The sequence below is a fragment of the Lontra canadensis genome, unplaced genomic scaffold, assembly GCF_010015895.1.
Source record: "Lontra canadensis isolate GAN:19392208 unplaced genomic scaffold, GSC_riverotter_1.0 scaffold54, whole genome shotgun sequence".
Taxonomy (NCBI): Eukaryota; Metazoa; Chordata; class Mammalia; order Carnivora; family Mustelidae; genus Lontra; species Lontra canadensis.
Genome location: NW_022631048.1, coordinates 735482 through 753721, shown reverse-complemented (window position 1 = coordinate 753721; position 18240 = coordinate 735482). Strand labels below are relative to the sequence as shown.

The 18240-nt window shown below is 40.1% G+C and overlaps 1 protein-coding gene across 1 annotated transcript in view; it reads right to left on the bottom strand.

Moving 5' to 3' along the window:
* The window catches only part of POU6F2 (POU class 6 homeobox 2), a 419114-nt gene extending 406385 nt beyond the window's left edge, over positions 1-12729 (bottom strand). The window contains exon 1 of the mRNA XM_032874946.1: positions 12692-12729. Within this exon, the coding sequence (XP_032730837.1) occupies positions 12692-12697 (6 nt within the window). The 5' untranslated portion in view covers positions 12698-12729. The remainder of the gene's footprint in view (positions 1-12691) is intronic.
* Between the last annotated feature and the right edge of the window lie 5511 nt (positions 12730-18240).

The window sequence follows — 18240 nt, the reverse complement described above, 5'->3', positions numbered from 1 at the left end:
CGCAGTGCTCTGGAGCATTCGAAGGTGGAGCATTCCAGGCCCCCTCCTCTGGCCTCCACCTACTGGGACTTGTAGCTGACCAAGGTGCTGACAAGTTCTCAACTCAAGATGTGGGTCTAGGTGTGAATTCACGACTTCATAGCATGCAAAATTGAAACTGATAGAGGGGAGTGTACTAGAGTCATAATATTGGGTTATCAATCTTAAAGAGTTTCAAGGAAAAGTATTGCAAGGTGTGGGGTGGTGCATGTATATGCAGAGAAGTCACAAACTAGAAAGCCATGTACCTGTCGCACCAGCCTGCCTTCACACACATGCTCCAAAGTAAATCAGATAAGATTTGCATTTGGTTAGGGCTCAGAAATGGGTCAAATCACACCTCTGGAATGATCACAGATAGGAACCCACTTTTTGCACCTTCAAGGAGGGCTGGTGGTAATTATTGCTTCGTATGTGTCCCAGCTAAACCAATCACAATTGCAAAACAATAAAAATAAAAATAAATACATCACACCCTTCTTATAAAACATCATATGAAAAGACATCTTTTCTTAACTTTGAATGCTAACTTGACCACATTTTTTTTTTCTGCAGAAAAAAATGTCCATATTTATCAACTTATTCATGGCTTGGTCAGCAATTTTTAGCCTATGAGAAATGACATCTCATGTTGACCACAACAACTTGTAAGAAGAGAAAATGGATTTCTAATTTAATCACATCACAATAGTGGTCAGCCTCAGAAAACATTTATTATTTCACGACAGAGGTGGCAATATTTTTAAGATCATTTTATAAACTTGGATCAGTCTCAGAAAAACTAACATGTTTTAATTTCCAATATAAATGCTACATTCTGCTCCTTCATTAGATACAATTCTCTCAAAATATCCTGAAGCATTTCAGTGTTGAAAATGTCACAGGTGAACTCCAAACCAGGTCTTTACATAAAATATATATATATAAGATCTATTCTTATGCACGTATTCTTATGCACAACAAATCTTTAAGGTGACTGTGCCTGAAAGCAGTATGAAAATTATTTGGAAAGCTGATATAAACTTGGATTTCCAGGTTTCTCTGAACAAAGGTACAATACAAATGTAAAACAAGATGATAATGAAAGTAAAACGTATACATTCTTTCTTTTTAAGATCTTATTTATTTATTTGACACAGAGAGACACAGCAAGAGAGGGAGCACAAGCAGGGGGAGTGGAAAAGGGAGAAGCAGACTTCCCGCTGAGCAGGGAGCCTGATGCAATGCTGGGCTCCATCCCAGGGTCCTGGGATCATGACCTGAGCCAAAGGCAGATGCTTAACAACTGAGCCACCCAGGCACCCAAACTTATACATTCTTTAATATTTTCATTTGAGTCATTGTTTACATTCGTCTTTCCTCACTTCCAAGTACCCACACTCTGCTGGGCATAAGAATCTCCTAGGGTGTTTGTTCAAAATGCAATTCTCAAGACCCCACTCCCTTGAGAGTCTACTTCAGTACCCCTGAGTCAAGGCCTAGCAACCTGGTGATTCTGATGCAGGTCATATGAGAATCACACCTTGACCACATTACTCCAGACTCAGGTGCTCTGCTGAAAGAGAGCAGTATTTCCTAAAGTTTTTGTACTGGAGAGCCTGAGGTATCTTGAAGTGTGTAACAGAGAATGTTGGTGAAAATGTGGACAGTTGGAGACCAAAGGGACAGAAGGAGTCTAGACGAAACCAAGAAAACAACAGGAAGATGATTTTCTTAGGATGATTCAAATGTGTGTCCTAAAACCCAATCCAAGCCACACAACATCTGTGCCTTCGATGAGTATTCAAGCATGACAATTGCTAATAATAACTCCCTGATTACCAACCAGCCATAAATGCAGGCAGCCTGAGGAATCTGTGTGGGCATTACCATGTTCTTTTCTGGTCATAAAATCCAGTTGGGGTGCAATTACTCCAATGTGACACCTTATAGAAGCTAGAAATCATGTCTTCACTTTCAACATTGTAAATCAATGAAATTACATTGTAGCCATTGACAACACATACAATTTTGCCTGTTTGATGCCCCATTACTGCAATGGCACTTGCCTTGGTTTGGAAAACAGTCCTTCTCTTCACTAAGTGAGCATTACAGGGGAGTTCACCCTCTGCGGTCTTCTTGCATCTAGGACATATTTATAGATAGCAGAATAATGTCACACAGATTGCTCTCACAAACAGTCCTTACTGCTTTGCAGTATTGGTGTCCATTCTTCGGCCAGAGAGTGAAATTGCCAAGGGTTACATTTTTTTCTCTAACGGAGTTCCTTGCCATTTTTACACTGAAAGGTGGTGGAGTTGAGGACTGCATTCCTGAATTAAATGTGTCACATTAAACACAATAATGTGCAAAATATAACTTGTTAAAACTTCACTCTATGATCTAAATATAAAATTCTTACAAGAATAAAATGAAGGAGAATATCTTCTGTGGGATATTAAAAAGTCCAGTACTCTCCATTATCCCCTCTGGGTTCCAACCTACAGAGAACATATACACATTCAAGAATCACTTGCCCAATGGGATCAAAGTGCCAGTTTTATTCATGTCCTGGCAGGTGTTCCCGATACCACCACCCCCTGCGCCCCCCCCCCCACCCCCCCCCCCCCCGCAAAGGCAGGCCTTCTGATTGGAGGCAGCATAGGAAAGAGCCCAAGATAAAAAGGTTTCTATTCACTCTGCCCCAATTAAAAACAGGTCAAGTGTGCACGACTTCGCCATCCACATGGAAATGAAAAGCTGAAACAGGGGAGGGGCAGGCATCTCACTGGGTTGCCAGCAGGCTCAGATAAGATCCATTTACCACTTGGAGACAGGTGGCGCAAGGCAAACTCCACTAAGGAGGCTGACATTAAAAGGCATGAGCTGAGGGGTGGGGCTGACGCCATTTGCTGGCGGATGGGACAGCCCCAGAGGCTGCATTAGGCTGCGGTAATAAATGACATCAGAATCTCAGGGACGTTAAAACAGGGCTGTTTTCTTGCTCATGCTACATGCTCTGTGTTGGCAGGAGTCTCTGCTCACAGAGTCACTCAGAGACCGTGCTGACAGAGGCTCCTCAACACATGTTTCCATGACCACTGCTGCTGAAGGTCTCACGGCCTCCAGTGAACACTGGCTGGTCAGTAACACACATCACTCCTCCCCACAGTCCACCTGCCAAGCTGTCAGATGGCTCTCTCTAACTCCAAGGGGACAAAAAAGCCCAATCCTTCTATGAACCAGCAAACCAAACACTAGAAATGTAGGCTACATTGAGGGGTAGCATTTTGAAATCATCATTTAGGGGGAGCCTGGGTGGCTCAGTTGGTTAAGCATCTGACTCTAGATCTCAGCTGAGGTTTTGCTCTCAGGGTCATAAGTTCAAGCCCAGAGTTGGGCTTCACACTGGCTGCAGAGCCTAAGTAAATAAATAAGGTAAGTAAGTAAGTAAGTAAGTAAATAAATAAATAAATAAATAAATAAATAAAATTGCCATTTGTTTTACTTCCTATGTATCTCACATCTTGACCACTCACATTTTATTTTTTATTTTTTATTTATTGACAAAGAGAGAGACAGCAAGAGAGGAACACAGGCAGGGGGAGTGAGACAGGGAAAAGCAGACTCCCCACTGAGCAAGGAGCCCAATGCAGGGCTCGATCCCAGGACCCTGGGATCATGACCTGAGTCTAAGGCAGACACTTAACAACTGAGCCACCCAGGCAACCCAACCACTCCCATTCTAATTGTCTGGTTCTTCGTTTGTTTCTCTCCCCAAATCTCTTATTTTCATAGTTTTAACAGGAACTGAAAAGTCCCTTCTATAAAACTGTGTGATGAAAGACCAACAGTTTTCTCCACATCCTCTTCTGCCCACCTCCTCTACCTCCCACTCCCGTGCTTTAGTGTATATGCCCAGGAACCAAGAGTCGGTGTCACAGAAAACTATGACTTTTAATACTCAAGTCACACATTTGCAAATCTGGCTCCAAAACACTCATAATTCTCACCAATCAAATTAGTAATTTCTCCTCTCACAGGGACAAGTAAATAAGCAGAGAGGAGATCATTCCAGCATTCCTTGGGTTTTTGATTAAGAACTGAAGTGCCCTTTTCCATGAAAAAAGAGGGATGAAATCTAAGGACATCACCTAACAATTTTACGGCCTAATTAGAGAAAACTTTATAATTCTGACAGGAAACTTGGATATCATGAAACAAGATTTTAAGTCTCATAAGGCAAAAGAAGCCTTAAATAAGATAAAAGAAAAATAATATATTGGAAGAAAATGTTTACTACACATATAACAGAAATGTAGTATCCATAATATGTAAAAAGTGCCTACAAATCAGTAACAAAAGACTAAGAAGAAATGGGTATGACCAATAAATTTGTAAAATACGGTTAGTTTATTAAACAGAGTACCAATTATTTTGCCTATAAATTAGAAAATTTTTAAAAATGGATAATATCAGGTTGTGGTTAGAAGATAGAGAATTGGTTGATGTACAAACTAGAACACTGGTTTTAGAGAGCAATTTGCCAGTAGCAGTCAAACTTGAAATTTATATGTTTTAAGACCAAAGAACAAATGACTTGCACAAGATTCACAGACCGGTACCCCTGGGGCTAATAATACATTATATGTTTATTTAAAATTTTTTAAAATTATTAAAAAAGAAAAAAACAAACAAAATACCAAAAACCTAGAATATCAAGTTAACTGTAGCCCCTTTGGTGCTTATCATGAATGTGTAAACACTTCAAGGGAGAAGTTAGTGTATCTTTTCACTTGGAGACCCCACACTTAACTACACATACTCAGTAAGCTTGTTGAAAGGAAAGGGAATTGGGGGAAATCAGAGGGGGAGACAAACCATGAGAGACTGTGGACTCTGAGAAACAAACTGAGCGGTTTTGGGTGGGGCAGATTGGGTGAGCCTGGTGGTGGATATTATGGAGGGCACGTATTACATGGAGCACTGGGTGTGTTGCATAAACAATGAATCTTGGAACACTGAAAAAATAAAATTAAAAAAAAAAAGAATGACTTGCACAAATACATCAAAAGATATAAGCATGATATGTCTTACAGTATTGTTTCTGGAAAAGGTATAAAATTTTATCAATAGAGAGATCCATACAAAAGAAGATCATGCAACGAGAAAAAGACTCAGATAAGAGCTGTAAGTACTGACATGGAATATAGTTTGCATTACTAAGCAAAAAGCAAATTATAGAATAAAATATATACTGTGGGTCAGTGGGATATCGAGAAACCAGCTCTCATTTAAAGAGGAAGCTTTGATTAGTGTTGCTGATATCCGCAAGGTAAAACCTCTCACCATGGCTGCATTGAAGCCACTAACAGTTTAATAATTGGCTTACAAAACTCTGGAGGCCATTATAGGAGACAATTTTTATTTTTATGTGTGGGGGTGCCTGGGTGGCTCAGTCAGTTAAGCATCAGACTCTTGGTTTCAGCTCACGTCATGATCTAAGAGTCCTGGGATTGAGTCTGTGTCAGGCTCCACACTCAGTGGGAAGTCTCCTTGTCCCTCTCCTTTTGCTTCTCTCCACACCCCCTCTCTGGAATAAATAAATAAAATCTTCTTTAAAAATTAAAAAAAGTACATATGCACATGTGAGTAGGTAAATATGTGCATGTGTATTTGCATATGAGCATAGAGGTGCAGGAAAAAATATCAGAAAGAGTGAACAGAAACAGGAGCAGAACCATAGTGGGACAAAGGGCAAAGTGCTACTTTGTACTTTTCATACTTTGGTATTGTTTGAATTTGTCCCACTGAACATGTATTGCTTCAGTAGTTAAGTTAGGATTTAAGAATTTTATTATGGAAGTAATACATTATGATTATAGAAAAATTGCAAAATATGAAAAATAATAAAGGGAAAATATAAATTATCCATAATTCTTCTATTTCTACTTCACTGTAATATTTTGGAGTATTTCAGTTGTTTTTCCCAGAAACACACAGCTTTTTGTTTTTTCAAACAAGTTCACATTTTTTGAGGAATTTGTTAACATAAATTCTACCTCCATTTCAGATTATTTCCTTAGGAAATAGTGATGTTTATTTTCTTAGGAGTGGCATTAATTATTGATGAAAGGTGAGATTACAAAATAAATCTTAGAAAGAGGATGGCTACATTTTATTCAATGCAGTTCAGGCCAATACTATGTCACCAAATTTTATTTCTTCAACTAACTAAAAACATTTGGTAAGTGTTTATAGCAGTAGAGAAAAAAAAAGAGATTTGTTATAGATTTTACTACACACGCATTATCTTATATGAAGAGAACTGTTGGCTCTGTGATGCTTGCAGCAGACACAAAAGACAGTGCAGATGACTGGGTAAATTCCAGATAAGGGAGTTTAAGGAGGAAAAGATGGGTTCACAGATATTTCAGGAAGAAAAGAGGTATCAGAGAGGAAACAGGGCCATTAATAAATGGGAAGGATGATGAGATTGGTGGTGACTAAAATGGTAGAGCTACCAATGGCTTTTATACATATATATATGCACATATATATATATGCATATATATATATGTGCATATATATGCGCATATATATATATGCATATATATCAAACTTTAACAAGAAAAATAAAGCAAGCCAGCGCAGACATTTAGGACATAATGAAAATCTTGTCAATACAGCTGCTGATAAAAGGCAGGTGAGGGAATTCAGCACAACTGCTTAAGCCCCGGATTCCAGACACCTGCAGTCCCTAGGTATTTGAAGTCATCCCCTGGAGCGCTGGCTTCAGCAATTCACACCCCAATCAACGCCCCCCCACCCCAATCTAATTTCCAAATGCAGTCTTCACTTTACCCTTGGCTCAAAAACAGGAAATGCAAATTTCCAGCCATCTTTCATTGGGAACCACACTCAAGAGGTATCTTGAGACTAGAGTGCAGGACGTTACCTGCGTTGCAAGCCAATTGTTTTACTTGGGACCACCAGTCCAAATGTTGATGGCTCTTCACCCCACACCCCCCCACTCCTTGAGTTGTTTAAGTAATTGATAGAGCTCATATATCCATTGAACTAATTAAGATTCCTTGGGAGAGCTATTGTACTTTTCTTTTTGCAATTAGGAAGAATGTCTACTACGAATGAATGAAGGAAAAAAAATAGTCTCTTCCTTTTTTCTTTAACCCAATGCAATTAGTTGATGCATCCATAAAGGGGCTCATCTGTACTTCGCAAAATTAAAGATGTCGCTGTTAGAAGATTTAGATGACCAAAAAAAAGTCAGATTCCAATGGAAATTAACTATTAAGGTTGCTCAACTATTGATTCTTCTTCTTTTAATAAACTGTAGAGAACAAAGTGAGTGTCCCAAAATCAGGGAAATTAAATGTGATGCCGGCATTCTGAACAAGACTACCCCTTGTATATGTCATCCCCAAACAGAACTTTTGACCACAATAAAATAGCAAGGGAAATGTTGAGAAAATCAGTTAGAGAGTAATGGAATCGCAGAACCAATAAACTGCAAATCAGTAGAGAAAGGGGCACCCCAGAGGCCCTAATCTGGACTTGAGTCAATATTGTGATACAATTGTCCAACAAAAGTTATGTGAATTCAGACTGGCTTGAATGTATGCCCTTAATCCATGTATTTATATATTACCTCTTCCCAAGGAACTAAAAGCATTTTGTAAGCAGTTTGGTCTTCTACCCTTATTAAGCACTCCCATTTTCCCTTCTAGTGATGCAAGATTCTCCATCAGCAGAAGATAGAGGAAGCCAGGGTAAGAGGAATCTTTTTCATTTGCCCAAGAGAAATCAAGAAGGTATAACTAAAGTCAGCCCCAAAAAGTGTTATTTTCATTGGGGCACGCTCTACACCAGCTAGGTTTTAACTAGGGGACTGAACGATTTAATTAAGGGAACAGGAAAAACTCAAGTGAGTATAGGTAAGGAGGCAAAGTTTTTAGGAATTCAACAGCACTACTAAAGACGTTTTCAAAGGATCTACAAGAAAGAATAAACACTGCCCTGAATTCCAAGGTTTAATAAAGTCAAGCCATCTTGAGAAGTGAGTAGACTTTTCTCCAAGATCCAAATTACCTTAAGGCTAAGGTTTAGGGAAAGAAACTTTTTGTGGGTGATTCTTGCTACTGGTTATCTTCTTTCACACATAAACCTTTTGGGATTCCCATATATTTACTCTTGGCAAAATAAAGCTACCATTTTCTGTGATAAATAAAGGCCTTCAAATATCTACAGGAGTATCCAAGTTCCTTAGAAATAGCTTACTGTCCACCAAGATTTTAATGTCCAGAGGGACTGGATAAGCTAAATGGGAGAAAGGATGATTCAAAAATGAGGAGACATGTCAGAAAAGCGTGAGCAGCACCTATATGCAGGTGGGACAGAACGTCCCACAGACGGTTCCTCTCAGTGGAAAAGAACAACCTATGCTGCAAACGAGACGGACTCGAGGATCGAGAAGCCACTCTCTTCCTTAATCTGTGAATCCTCAGTTAGCTGTAGCTTCGATTGGCATGGGTCTGTGGGCAACACCCGTCAGTTCAACCGGTCCCTTCAGTAGACTATCCAAGAGAGTAAAAGTTTCCAGTGAGGGCCTCTTGCTCTAGACCATCAACAGATCTGAATTATGGGAGACTTATGAGAAACTGCTAATTACACATTTCCTCTTTGCCTAATCGAAGCTGGGGTGATAAGTGGTGAAGAGATATTTTATTTTCTAACCTCTACCGATGGTATTCTAACCAATCAGGGTGATCGGTAAAAGGATCTCTCCAGAGAGCTTCATGAATCAAACCCTTTCCTTAGGACTAAACCAGTTTTTGAGAAAAATCAATAAATATGACTTGTTGGTCTGCACTACTGGCAACAAAGAAGGGAGGCCTCCAAATAAAAGCAAAAACACGGAGGTGCAGAATAAGATCATATACTCACCTGCTATATTGCTGGAGAAGCCCCACAGAAAGCAAACATGACAGAAAAGTGGGAATTTCCCAGAAAGACCCCCCCCCCCAAATATTAAGAAGAAAAAAGACAGCCTTCGTCTCTGAAATCTAAGAAAGGCCTCTTTGGGTCTAAGACTCTGAATTGATTGCACATGAGCAGTTCATCTGGGTGAAAATATGACCTCTGTGCGATTGTCAAGGTCACCGAGCCTGGGGTTCTGTTGAGTAAGTGCCAGTCACATAAAGTAAGGCAGCTAAAGGGACACTTTAATTTATATCCTCAATTTTCCTGAGATCTCAAAAAAGAAGAAAAAATGGAGGTGGGGGAAGGGGATGAATGAGGTTAATTTTCAGGGTGGCACATTCAGGGATGCTTTCGAGATTAAGAGTTTTCCCATTACCCCAGTATCCTCATCTGAAGAGAGGTGATTTTGTAGGAAGAAACATCTCAGGGGCAATCTTAATTCACCCATTCACCCTCTCCAAAAGACCTCTGTGCCTCTAAACAGGGACTGAGCCTCTTAAATCCATTTTTCAAATGAAAGCTATGTAAGAAAGATTTCAAAATCGTTATTAATGAGAGGGTACCTTTTCACTTTCCCAAGTTAAAACACTAGGACACTAAAGAGTTAAATGGAATAATAAATATAATAATAAATATAAAAGATAATAAATATAAGGAATAGTATGTATAAATGGAATGATAAATATAACAAAAATATAAATAAATATAATATCATATATTGCAAAATACAAAATGGCATATGTTGTAGGTTCACATGCAAAGTACATTTCCTCTTTTCCATTTATCAGGTGTTCCTTCTTGGAATATAAACATATGGTTCAGGGGCATCTGGGTGGCTCAGTCAGTTAAGTGTCTCCCTTTGGCTTGGGTCATGATCTCAGGGTCCTGGGATCAAGCTCCACATCAGGCTCCCTGATTAATGGGGAGTCTGCTTCTCCCTCTCCCTCTGCCTCTATCCCTTACTTGTGCTCTCCTCTCTCACTCACTCTCTCTCTCTTTCTTTATCAAATAAATAAGGATAATCTCAAAAAAATAAAACAAAGTTAGAAAGAAATCTATGTTGGGGAAAACTTAAGCATCCTATTATTTTCACAAAGTTATTCTGGAAAGAATCACAACTGAAAATCTCAAAATTTCCCCTTCCTCTCCTTTTTAAAGGGCACATGTCTTGTAAAACCACTGATAAGACAAAGAAAAAAAAATCATTCTGCCCATATGTGAATTTTGTATTTAGTATTATGTAGAATAAACATTGAGGACTCACTTAAGAAAGTTGCTTAGTAATTAGAGTCAGACAATACTGCATCACTGATGACAATTAATTATAATTAAACCATGCTTTCCACACCAGATCTTTACATAGTATTTCAAAATCCTGAACTTAATGTTTCACCCAATGGAAACATACTCTGAAATGCCATAGCTTTATTTCTGAGTTGTTTGGAGATTGTAATAATTTAAATACACAAACTCAAAATGGTTGGGCCAAAAATCCTAATCATTCCCACTGCAAGCAAAAAAAAAAAAAAAAAAAAAAAATCTCTAGAGGTCATTAAAAGAACACTTTTGAGGGATAAACCCAAATGTTCCAATTGGACCCTAGAATCAAAAGAATCAAAAGACCCATAATTGAGGGCTAAAGACTCCTGTCCAGGTTATAGATGTCCAGGTAGCCAATACCCCATAGGCAAAATTCTTCATCTGTTCTCCAACACCTCACCACCCCACAATCTCACCACCTTCTATTCTCTGGGGGCATCTTTCCAGTTTCAGCAAATAAACTTTGACCTCTTTGTACTTGACCTGTACTATTACATATACTAAACTCAAATTAGCTCTGGGTTTAAAAAAAAAAAAAGTTTATTTGGATGGGCAAGGCTGCCAGGTCCGAGGGAGGGAGGGTGAACTTGGCTTTCCACCACGGGCCAACAGTGATCTCAACCTATTTCCTCCCACCTTCTTTTACTAAATTAAAACCTGAAAGTTCAAATCAAATTAAGTTTAAATTAAAAGCCAGGTAGCTTAGAGTGGAAGAGAAAACATCAAGTAGCAAGTCAGTGGTAAATGTGTTCCAATTTAATGGAAGATTAATGTTCCTTAATTTCTCCAGCTTTTGGTCCTTTCAATAACTGAGAGTCCTTGGCTTATTTTTCTCAGTGGATTAGAAGAACCCTGATTTGCAGGAAGAGGAAAAGTATTACCCTAAGTAAAATGCAGAATCTGCCAGTTACTCTCATCTGTGTCCCTGCCAGTCCTCCTGGGGGAAAGAACAAAAAAGGTGTCCATCAGAGACTTACATAGAGTATTTTTATAAATCCTGGTCCTTCCTCACTTGCCTTCTCCCCTAAACAGAAAACGACAGTGCTTTCTTTCAGCAATCTGTTTCCCTAAATGACACAAAGCCTCTCTCACTGGTGATGTGACGTGGTGAAGAGGAACCCATGAAAGATCCTTCAGCAGCTCCAGAACTTTCATTCTGCTGGGAAGACTGCATTTATAATTTGTTCTTTTAAATAGGAAGCTGCTTGCTACTGCAGAGACTCAGAGAGCCCAAAGAATCAGTGCAAAATCGGACCTCTTCTAGCTTCGAGGGCAATCAAAAAATCTTCCCTCTGCACTCTGACCAGATCAAACTTTAAAAATTTTAATTGTAGAGGAACGATACTAATAACCAAATGTTACTGACACAATATTGCTATGATATTGATAAGTAAGTCATAGTCATGAAAAAATACACATTAAAGAACCTTTCTTTTCATCAACAAGATGGATAGGTAGATGGCTGGTTGGATAGGTGGATCAAGAGAATCTAGAAAAGATGCAGAAATGATTTTGTATTGGTAACAATTTATTTTTCATTTTAGACTGTTGATTTGTTTTTTCGATTCATTAAAATTAGCAACATAAGCAGAGAACCAGGTATCCCCCACCAGTCAAGTGGCTACTAATTTGGTTGCTCGAATAACAGGGCACCAAACTCGAAAGAAGCATTTGCAGACTGCCTCTCCTGTTCTATGTGCACCGTAGCCTCCCACCTCAATTATGATAATCAACAAACAGCCCATTTGCATTGTAATCTACTCTTGATCCGAAAAGCTGAGCCAAACCACATTTGAAGCTTGAGACTCCCACCCAGCAGTGTCCACTTTAAATAGAAAAATCACATTGATTGCATGAAACTCAGGGCTCATTTTGGTCCATCGATTCCCCTAGTGACCTTCTGCAGCATCAAAGCCCAGAGCGAACCCCGTCTGACCCCGACTTTATGTGCATTATTATATCAAGAGACAGGAGCTACTTACAGTCTATGCCATTGTCTCCATAGATATGTAATAAAGTATTCTAGAACTGCTCCTGCAGACAACAATTCAGGTGCACGTCATCTTCTCTAGCTTTCTCTCCCCCTCAACCCCTCCTACTTGCATGCAAACACATACACCCTAGCCTCCTGCTGCTATTAAAATTCTCATTTACTGAACATTTCTTTCCCTCCCGATACAGAGCGACTGAAAGAGCAACTTCAGACTTTGACTAACACTCAGGTGACTCCCAGAACACAACATCCTTAACTCAAATCCATAACTAATAATAACGCTCTTTATTAAACTCATCTGTGAAACAATAAGTCTAATACAAAGCTCCCCTCCACACCGTTTTAATTATAATAAATCACCTTCATTATGATGCATTCTTCAGTATAACATGCAGGCTCCCTCGCTACCTCAGATACTCCAGTAATGAGAGGAGAGCAGAAATGTATGACTCCAAAAAAGTTATTTACACACACACACACGCACACACACACAGAGAGACACACGGAGAAATTCCACAGCATTCCACGGCTTTGCAGCATGAATTTCAACAACTTTTACCTTACCTCACTGTTCATAACATCACAGCCGAGAAGACAGGGGGAAAAAAAGAAAAAGAAAAAGCACCACATCTGAAAAACGCTGTTTACACAAATACGGGACCCTGAATATATCCACTAGCATGGAAAAATAAGTCCTTGCAGTACAATCGTTTCTCTATAAATGTATGAAAGTATTTTACTGCCTGGTGCAACAAATCAGTGATGAGACTCTGAGCTGCGGTGCGAGTGTTCCAAGGGACTGCGTGTCAAAGTCAACTTCCCCGGGCAGTCCCCTGAGAACGGCGCTGGGCACATTCTCCTGAAAGGTGTGAAAATCTGATTTTCTAAAATGGATCAGTAATTCTCTATGAAGGGGGAAAGGATCGATAAATCTTTGCTAAGTAGATTGTAAAGGAAAAATTATTCTTTCAGTGACAGTACATTAGGTCCCTCCAAACAATCTCAATAAACTAAAGACGAAGCGTTCCTCCACCAGCTACTTTTGACTTCTGATCTATTTTTGTCATCTCAGATCATTCTGCAACGCACATACATTTATATCTGCTCAGCAACGCTCCGTGTGGATGTTGATTTATGGTGTGTGCCATTATAATGTTTGGCTGTGACTAGAAAAAGAAAATTATAAGCTGCTTGTAACCTGATAGATAGGATACAGGGAAATGTGATTATAGGCGGACACACATGCATGTTTCCAACTACATCGCTTCTCCCCGCAGCTGCCTGACACACTTCTCAGCCACATACGCCTGTGTTCCTTTTAGGTACCTGTTCGTATGCATGTGGCGTGCACTCCCTCAATGCCGAAAATGACCCGAGCTGTGATATGCTCAGAATCGCGGGTGTCACTGGTCCTTCCAGGAATATTTGTCTCTCCCTACACAAAGACCGAGGAAAGCGCCCACCCGGGTTTTGTCACACACACACCCCATGACGTGGAACTGGCGTAGCCACGATCGTCACTGGGCTCACGATCGGGGGTGTCCACACCCTTTACCACACAAAGGCCTTGCTAAAGAGTTTAGACAGACGATGTGCGTCACGAGAAAACAGGCCCGGGGGAGCGGACCGACTGCTCCCAGGAGGCTCCCCGGTTAGAGCGTCCCGAGCCGCGCGTGGCGGAGACGTCCTTGCACAGCGTTACAGTGGTTAGTAAAAAAGACGGCCTGTGTGCTGGCGAGGTGTTTCGGGGCTTCAGAGCATGCGGGGTAGCCTGCGTCCTGGAAAACAAAGCAAACTCTCCGCACAGCAGGCTTCACAGCCCGCATTTCCCAGTCCTCGGTGCTAGGTGGTGCCGGAATTAACGTCGGGACAGCTCTCCGGGGAATACAGCCTCTGCCGTGCAACGCACCACGTTTCGTGGACAGCATCCTGGCTCGAAGAAGGGGAGGAGGATGATGGGCGTGTGGAACCCTAGCACACGGGTGTGATGCGTGTACGGATACCCCGTTCAAGCCACTGTCCTGCTAAAGCTCCCGCATGAGGAATTCCATCCGCGAGTACGTTTCCAGGGGCGGGGCTGTGCCAGTGTTTTGATTAAATACCTTTTCTCACTTTTTACTGAATAATGCTATATTGGTGCTCATTCGGGTACAATAGAGAGGGACTCTAACTTCTCTTAGCAGGTAGAAGGACTCACTATGATTATAAACTCTCCCACAATCTGGCCTTTGTGAAATGTTCTGATGGGCGGTGCCTGGGTGGCTCAGTCGGTTACGTGTCTGCCTTCCGTTCAGGTCATGATCCCAGGGTCCTCTGACCCAGCCTGGCATGGGGCTCACGGATCAGCGGGAGCCTGCTTCTCCCCCCTGCTCCCCCTGCTTGTGTTCTCTCTCTTCTTGTCAAATAAAGAAATAAATAATCTTAAAAAAAAAAAGAAAAAGAGAGAGAAAGAAAGAAGGAAAGAAGGAAGGAAGGAGAGAAAAGGAAGAAAAAAGAGAAAAGGAGAAAAGAAAAGGAAAGGAGAAAGTTCTGACTAGAGGGTTGAAGAGTTCTAAGATTCTAAGTTTCTCCATCAAGCCCACCATTCCTGCCCGCAGGGAGGTCTGTGGGGACGGCAAAAGAACCAGCTCTTGGCATCTCTAAACATTTTAGGGATATGTGTCTTCATTCAAGCATCCTAAACACAACATTGATCTAAAAACAATGGGTAATATCCTTTCTGGTTCACAAGTCAGATCCAGTAAAAAGTACTAGTAAAATATGAAAACACAAAATCTTCAAGTCAGAGACTGTGAAAGCATGGAGTCCTGAGTCCTATCTATCAGATGAGAAGAGCAATTCTAAGAGAGGGTGAATGAGGGGCACCTGGGTGGCTCAGTTGGTTAGGCGCCTGCCTTCAGCTCAGGTCGTGACCTCAGGGTCCTGGGATTGAGACTCACATTGGGCTCTCTGCTCAGTGGGGAGTCTGGTTCTCTCCCTCCCTCTGTGCTCGTGCTCTCTTTCTCTCAAACAAATAAATAAAATCTTTAAAAAGAAAGAAAGAAAGAAAGAAAGGAAGGAAGGAAGGAAGAAAGAAAGTAAGTTAGCTCAATGATACGATGGAGGAAACTCAGCTCCTAATCAAAGGATAAATCAGGGCCATTTAATGAATAAAACACTAACACATAGAGGTCTGGAGTAGGTGTTTTGTTGCATGCTCATACTCAAATGACATGTTTTCTCTGATACTGTTTCAATCTGAATTATACACCTGAAAAGTATTCTTAGTATCACAAACTCATTTTGCTGATTCTAAGAATTATCCTTTACTAAGCTTCTAATACGAGGCTTACAGATAATTTTTCTAAAAATCCGTGTAATGATAGGTTCTGGTCAAAGGCCCCGCCTCTTGGGCAACATCCTGAGGTGACCGTGAGACACACAGAAGGTGCCAACCACCAAAATGGCCATTTCGCCCACCCTCTGGCCCACAGCTGCTGCATCAAGGTTTTGGTTAAATGTAGTAGTTCTTCTTGTCCCCTTTTGTTTATACTTGGAGATATTTTCTTTGTGCAAGGAAATGATTTCAGTGATCCAGTTGATAATCTTAGGCAAAAATGGAAATCATCACATTCATATCTCTGGACCAGCTTCCTCAAGGCTTGGAAAGAATCAACTCCATCAGTTCTCTAGAGACAGTTGTGAAAAATAGAAAAAGTATCTGCCTTAGAAAATGCCCCTTTACCCCCTACATGGCCCTGGATGAATTCTACAGTCCTTGGTAATATCCCTCCTTGGTTTTATTTTTTTTCTCTTGGCCTCTTTGCATTAAAATAATACTTATTATTAGAAGTATTAATAATATAAGAATTCATATATTACTAAATAATATTTAAAGAAGCACAAGCTTATTGAAGAGAATTTGGAAAATGCATATATATATATTTATTTATCTATGTATATAAAAAATAGAAAAAATATATCATCCACAGTCACACTACTTGATATATTTCTTTAATACATACATACTAATGCTAATTTGGTATCATATAGCCTATTTACTATCCTGTTTCATTCCCTTAAGATTATATTGTTGGGGGTGCCTGCGTGGCTCAGTGGGTTAAGCCTCTGCCTTTGGCTCGGGTCATGATCTCAGGGTCCTGGGATCGAGCCCCGCATTGGGCTCTCTGCTCAGTGGGGAACCTGCTTCCCCTCTTCCTCTCTGCCTGCCTCTCTGCCTGCTTGTGATCTCTGTCAAATAAATAAATAAAATCTTAGAAAATAAAAAAGATTATATTGCTGCCATTTTTCCACTCATTATTCCTCAAGAATCTCACCATCACAGTTGTGTAATATTTAAGGTAACCACTGTGTATGGTGGGATACTTAAAGCTATTTACAATATATTATTTTTTTTAAGATTTTTAAAATTTTTAGAGAGAGAGTGGGGGGGAATGGGCAGAGGGAGAGGGAGGGATAATCCCAAGCAGACTCCATACCAAGCATGGGGTCCGACGCAGGGCCCCATCTCATGACCCTGAAATCATGACCTGAGCTGAAATCAAGAGTCAGGCACTGAACCAGCTGAGCCACCCAGTGCCCCAATACTTTAATATTTAAAGAGAATATGATGTCTATTTTGTTCAACATATATAGCCTAGATCACTATAATCACATAATGGTTTCTAATATGAAAAATTTAAATAATCATAAGAATTTTAGTCAGAATGTTTTGACTAAAGCAAATAATGTCAAATTGTTTTCCAAAAAAGGTCTAAGTACCATGCATTTCAACACACTCTTCCTTGAACATTTTACATATTGTCAATTGTTTTCATTTTTGGAAACGTCTCAGATGTAGAATAGCATCTCATACATTTAACTTTCTTTTAATTTGTGGGTGTGTCTAGACATTTCATGTATTTTTTACTGTATGTGTTTATCATTTCTTTGAACATTTTCTACCCTGGACTATTATTTCAGTAATCGATTGGGGGAATTGTTTACAAGAATGATGCCAACCCTTCGTCATATTCATGCATATATTTTTGAGTTTCTAGTGTCTTTTAAAGTTTGTTTATAGCATGTTTGCCCTATAGACATTTCACATTTTTATTTAGCCAAATCTCTTAGCTTTCCACTTCGGCAGCTTTTCGGCTTCTTTATACCTGGGGAAATTTCTTTCTGAACCAGGGACAGGTAAATATTCTCCTATTTTTTTAATTCTATCTTTTTAATATTATTTCTTTTTCTATTTAACTATTAAATACATCTGGAATTTATTTGGGTGCACAAATGTGAGATGAAGTGCTAACATTTTTTAAAGAGATAATCTATTCAATAATGGCTCCTGGAGAGCCATCTGGTCAACAGACAGAGGCTTTCTTTAGCACTGAATGAGATTCTCTGTTAAAACACAGATCACCCATATGCCGCATGTGGGCACTGCCCTGGCCAGGCTCTCCTCCTACTCCCCTGACCACTCCTTCCCAATCATCTTCGTTTTTCCTAAACATCCTAGGGTTTTCTTGAAGACTATCAGTCATAAACTTGTATCATCGGCTCCCCCTAGCTTCTTTCCTGGCATCCTCTCTCCTTGCAGAACTCAATCCATACTCTGTCCACACCAGTTATTGGAAGGGGACAGGGTTAACGCTATTTTTTTTATTTAATCAAGATTTTAATTCTGCTGTAAGAGCAACAGTGTCTCCCCAAATAACTCGTCCCCAGGGTTTTTATTTATTTTTTATTTTTTTAAAGATTTTATTTATTTATTTGAGAGGGAGATAGAGCACAAGCAGAGGAAGTAGCAGGCAGAAGGAGAAGCAGGTTCCCTGCTGAGTGGGGAGCCCAATGTGGGGCTCAATACCAGGACCTTGGGATCATGACCTGAGCCGAAATAGACAGCCCCCGACTATATTCCAGGGCCT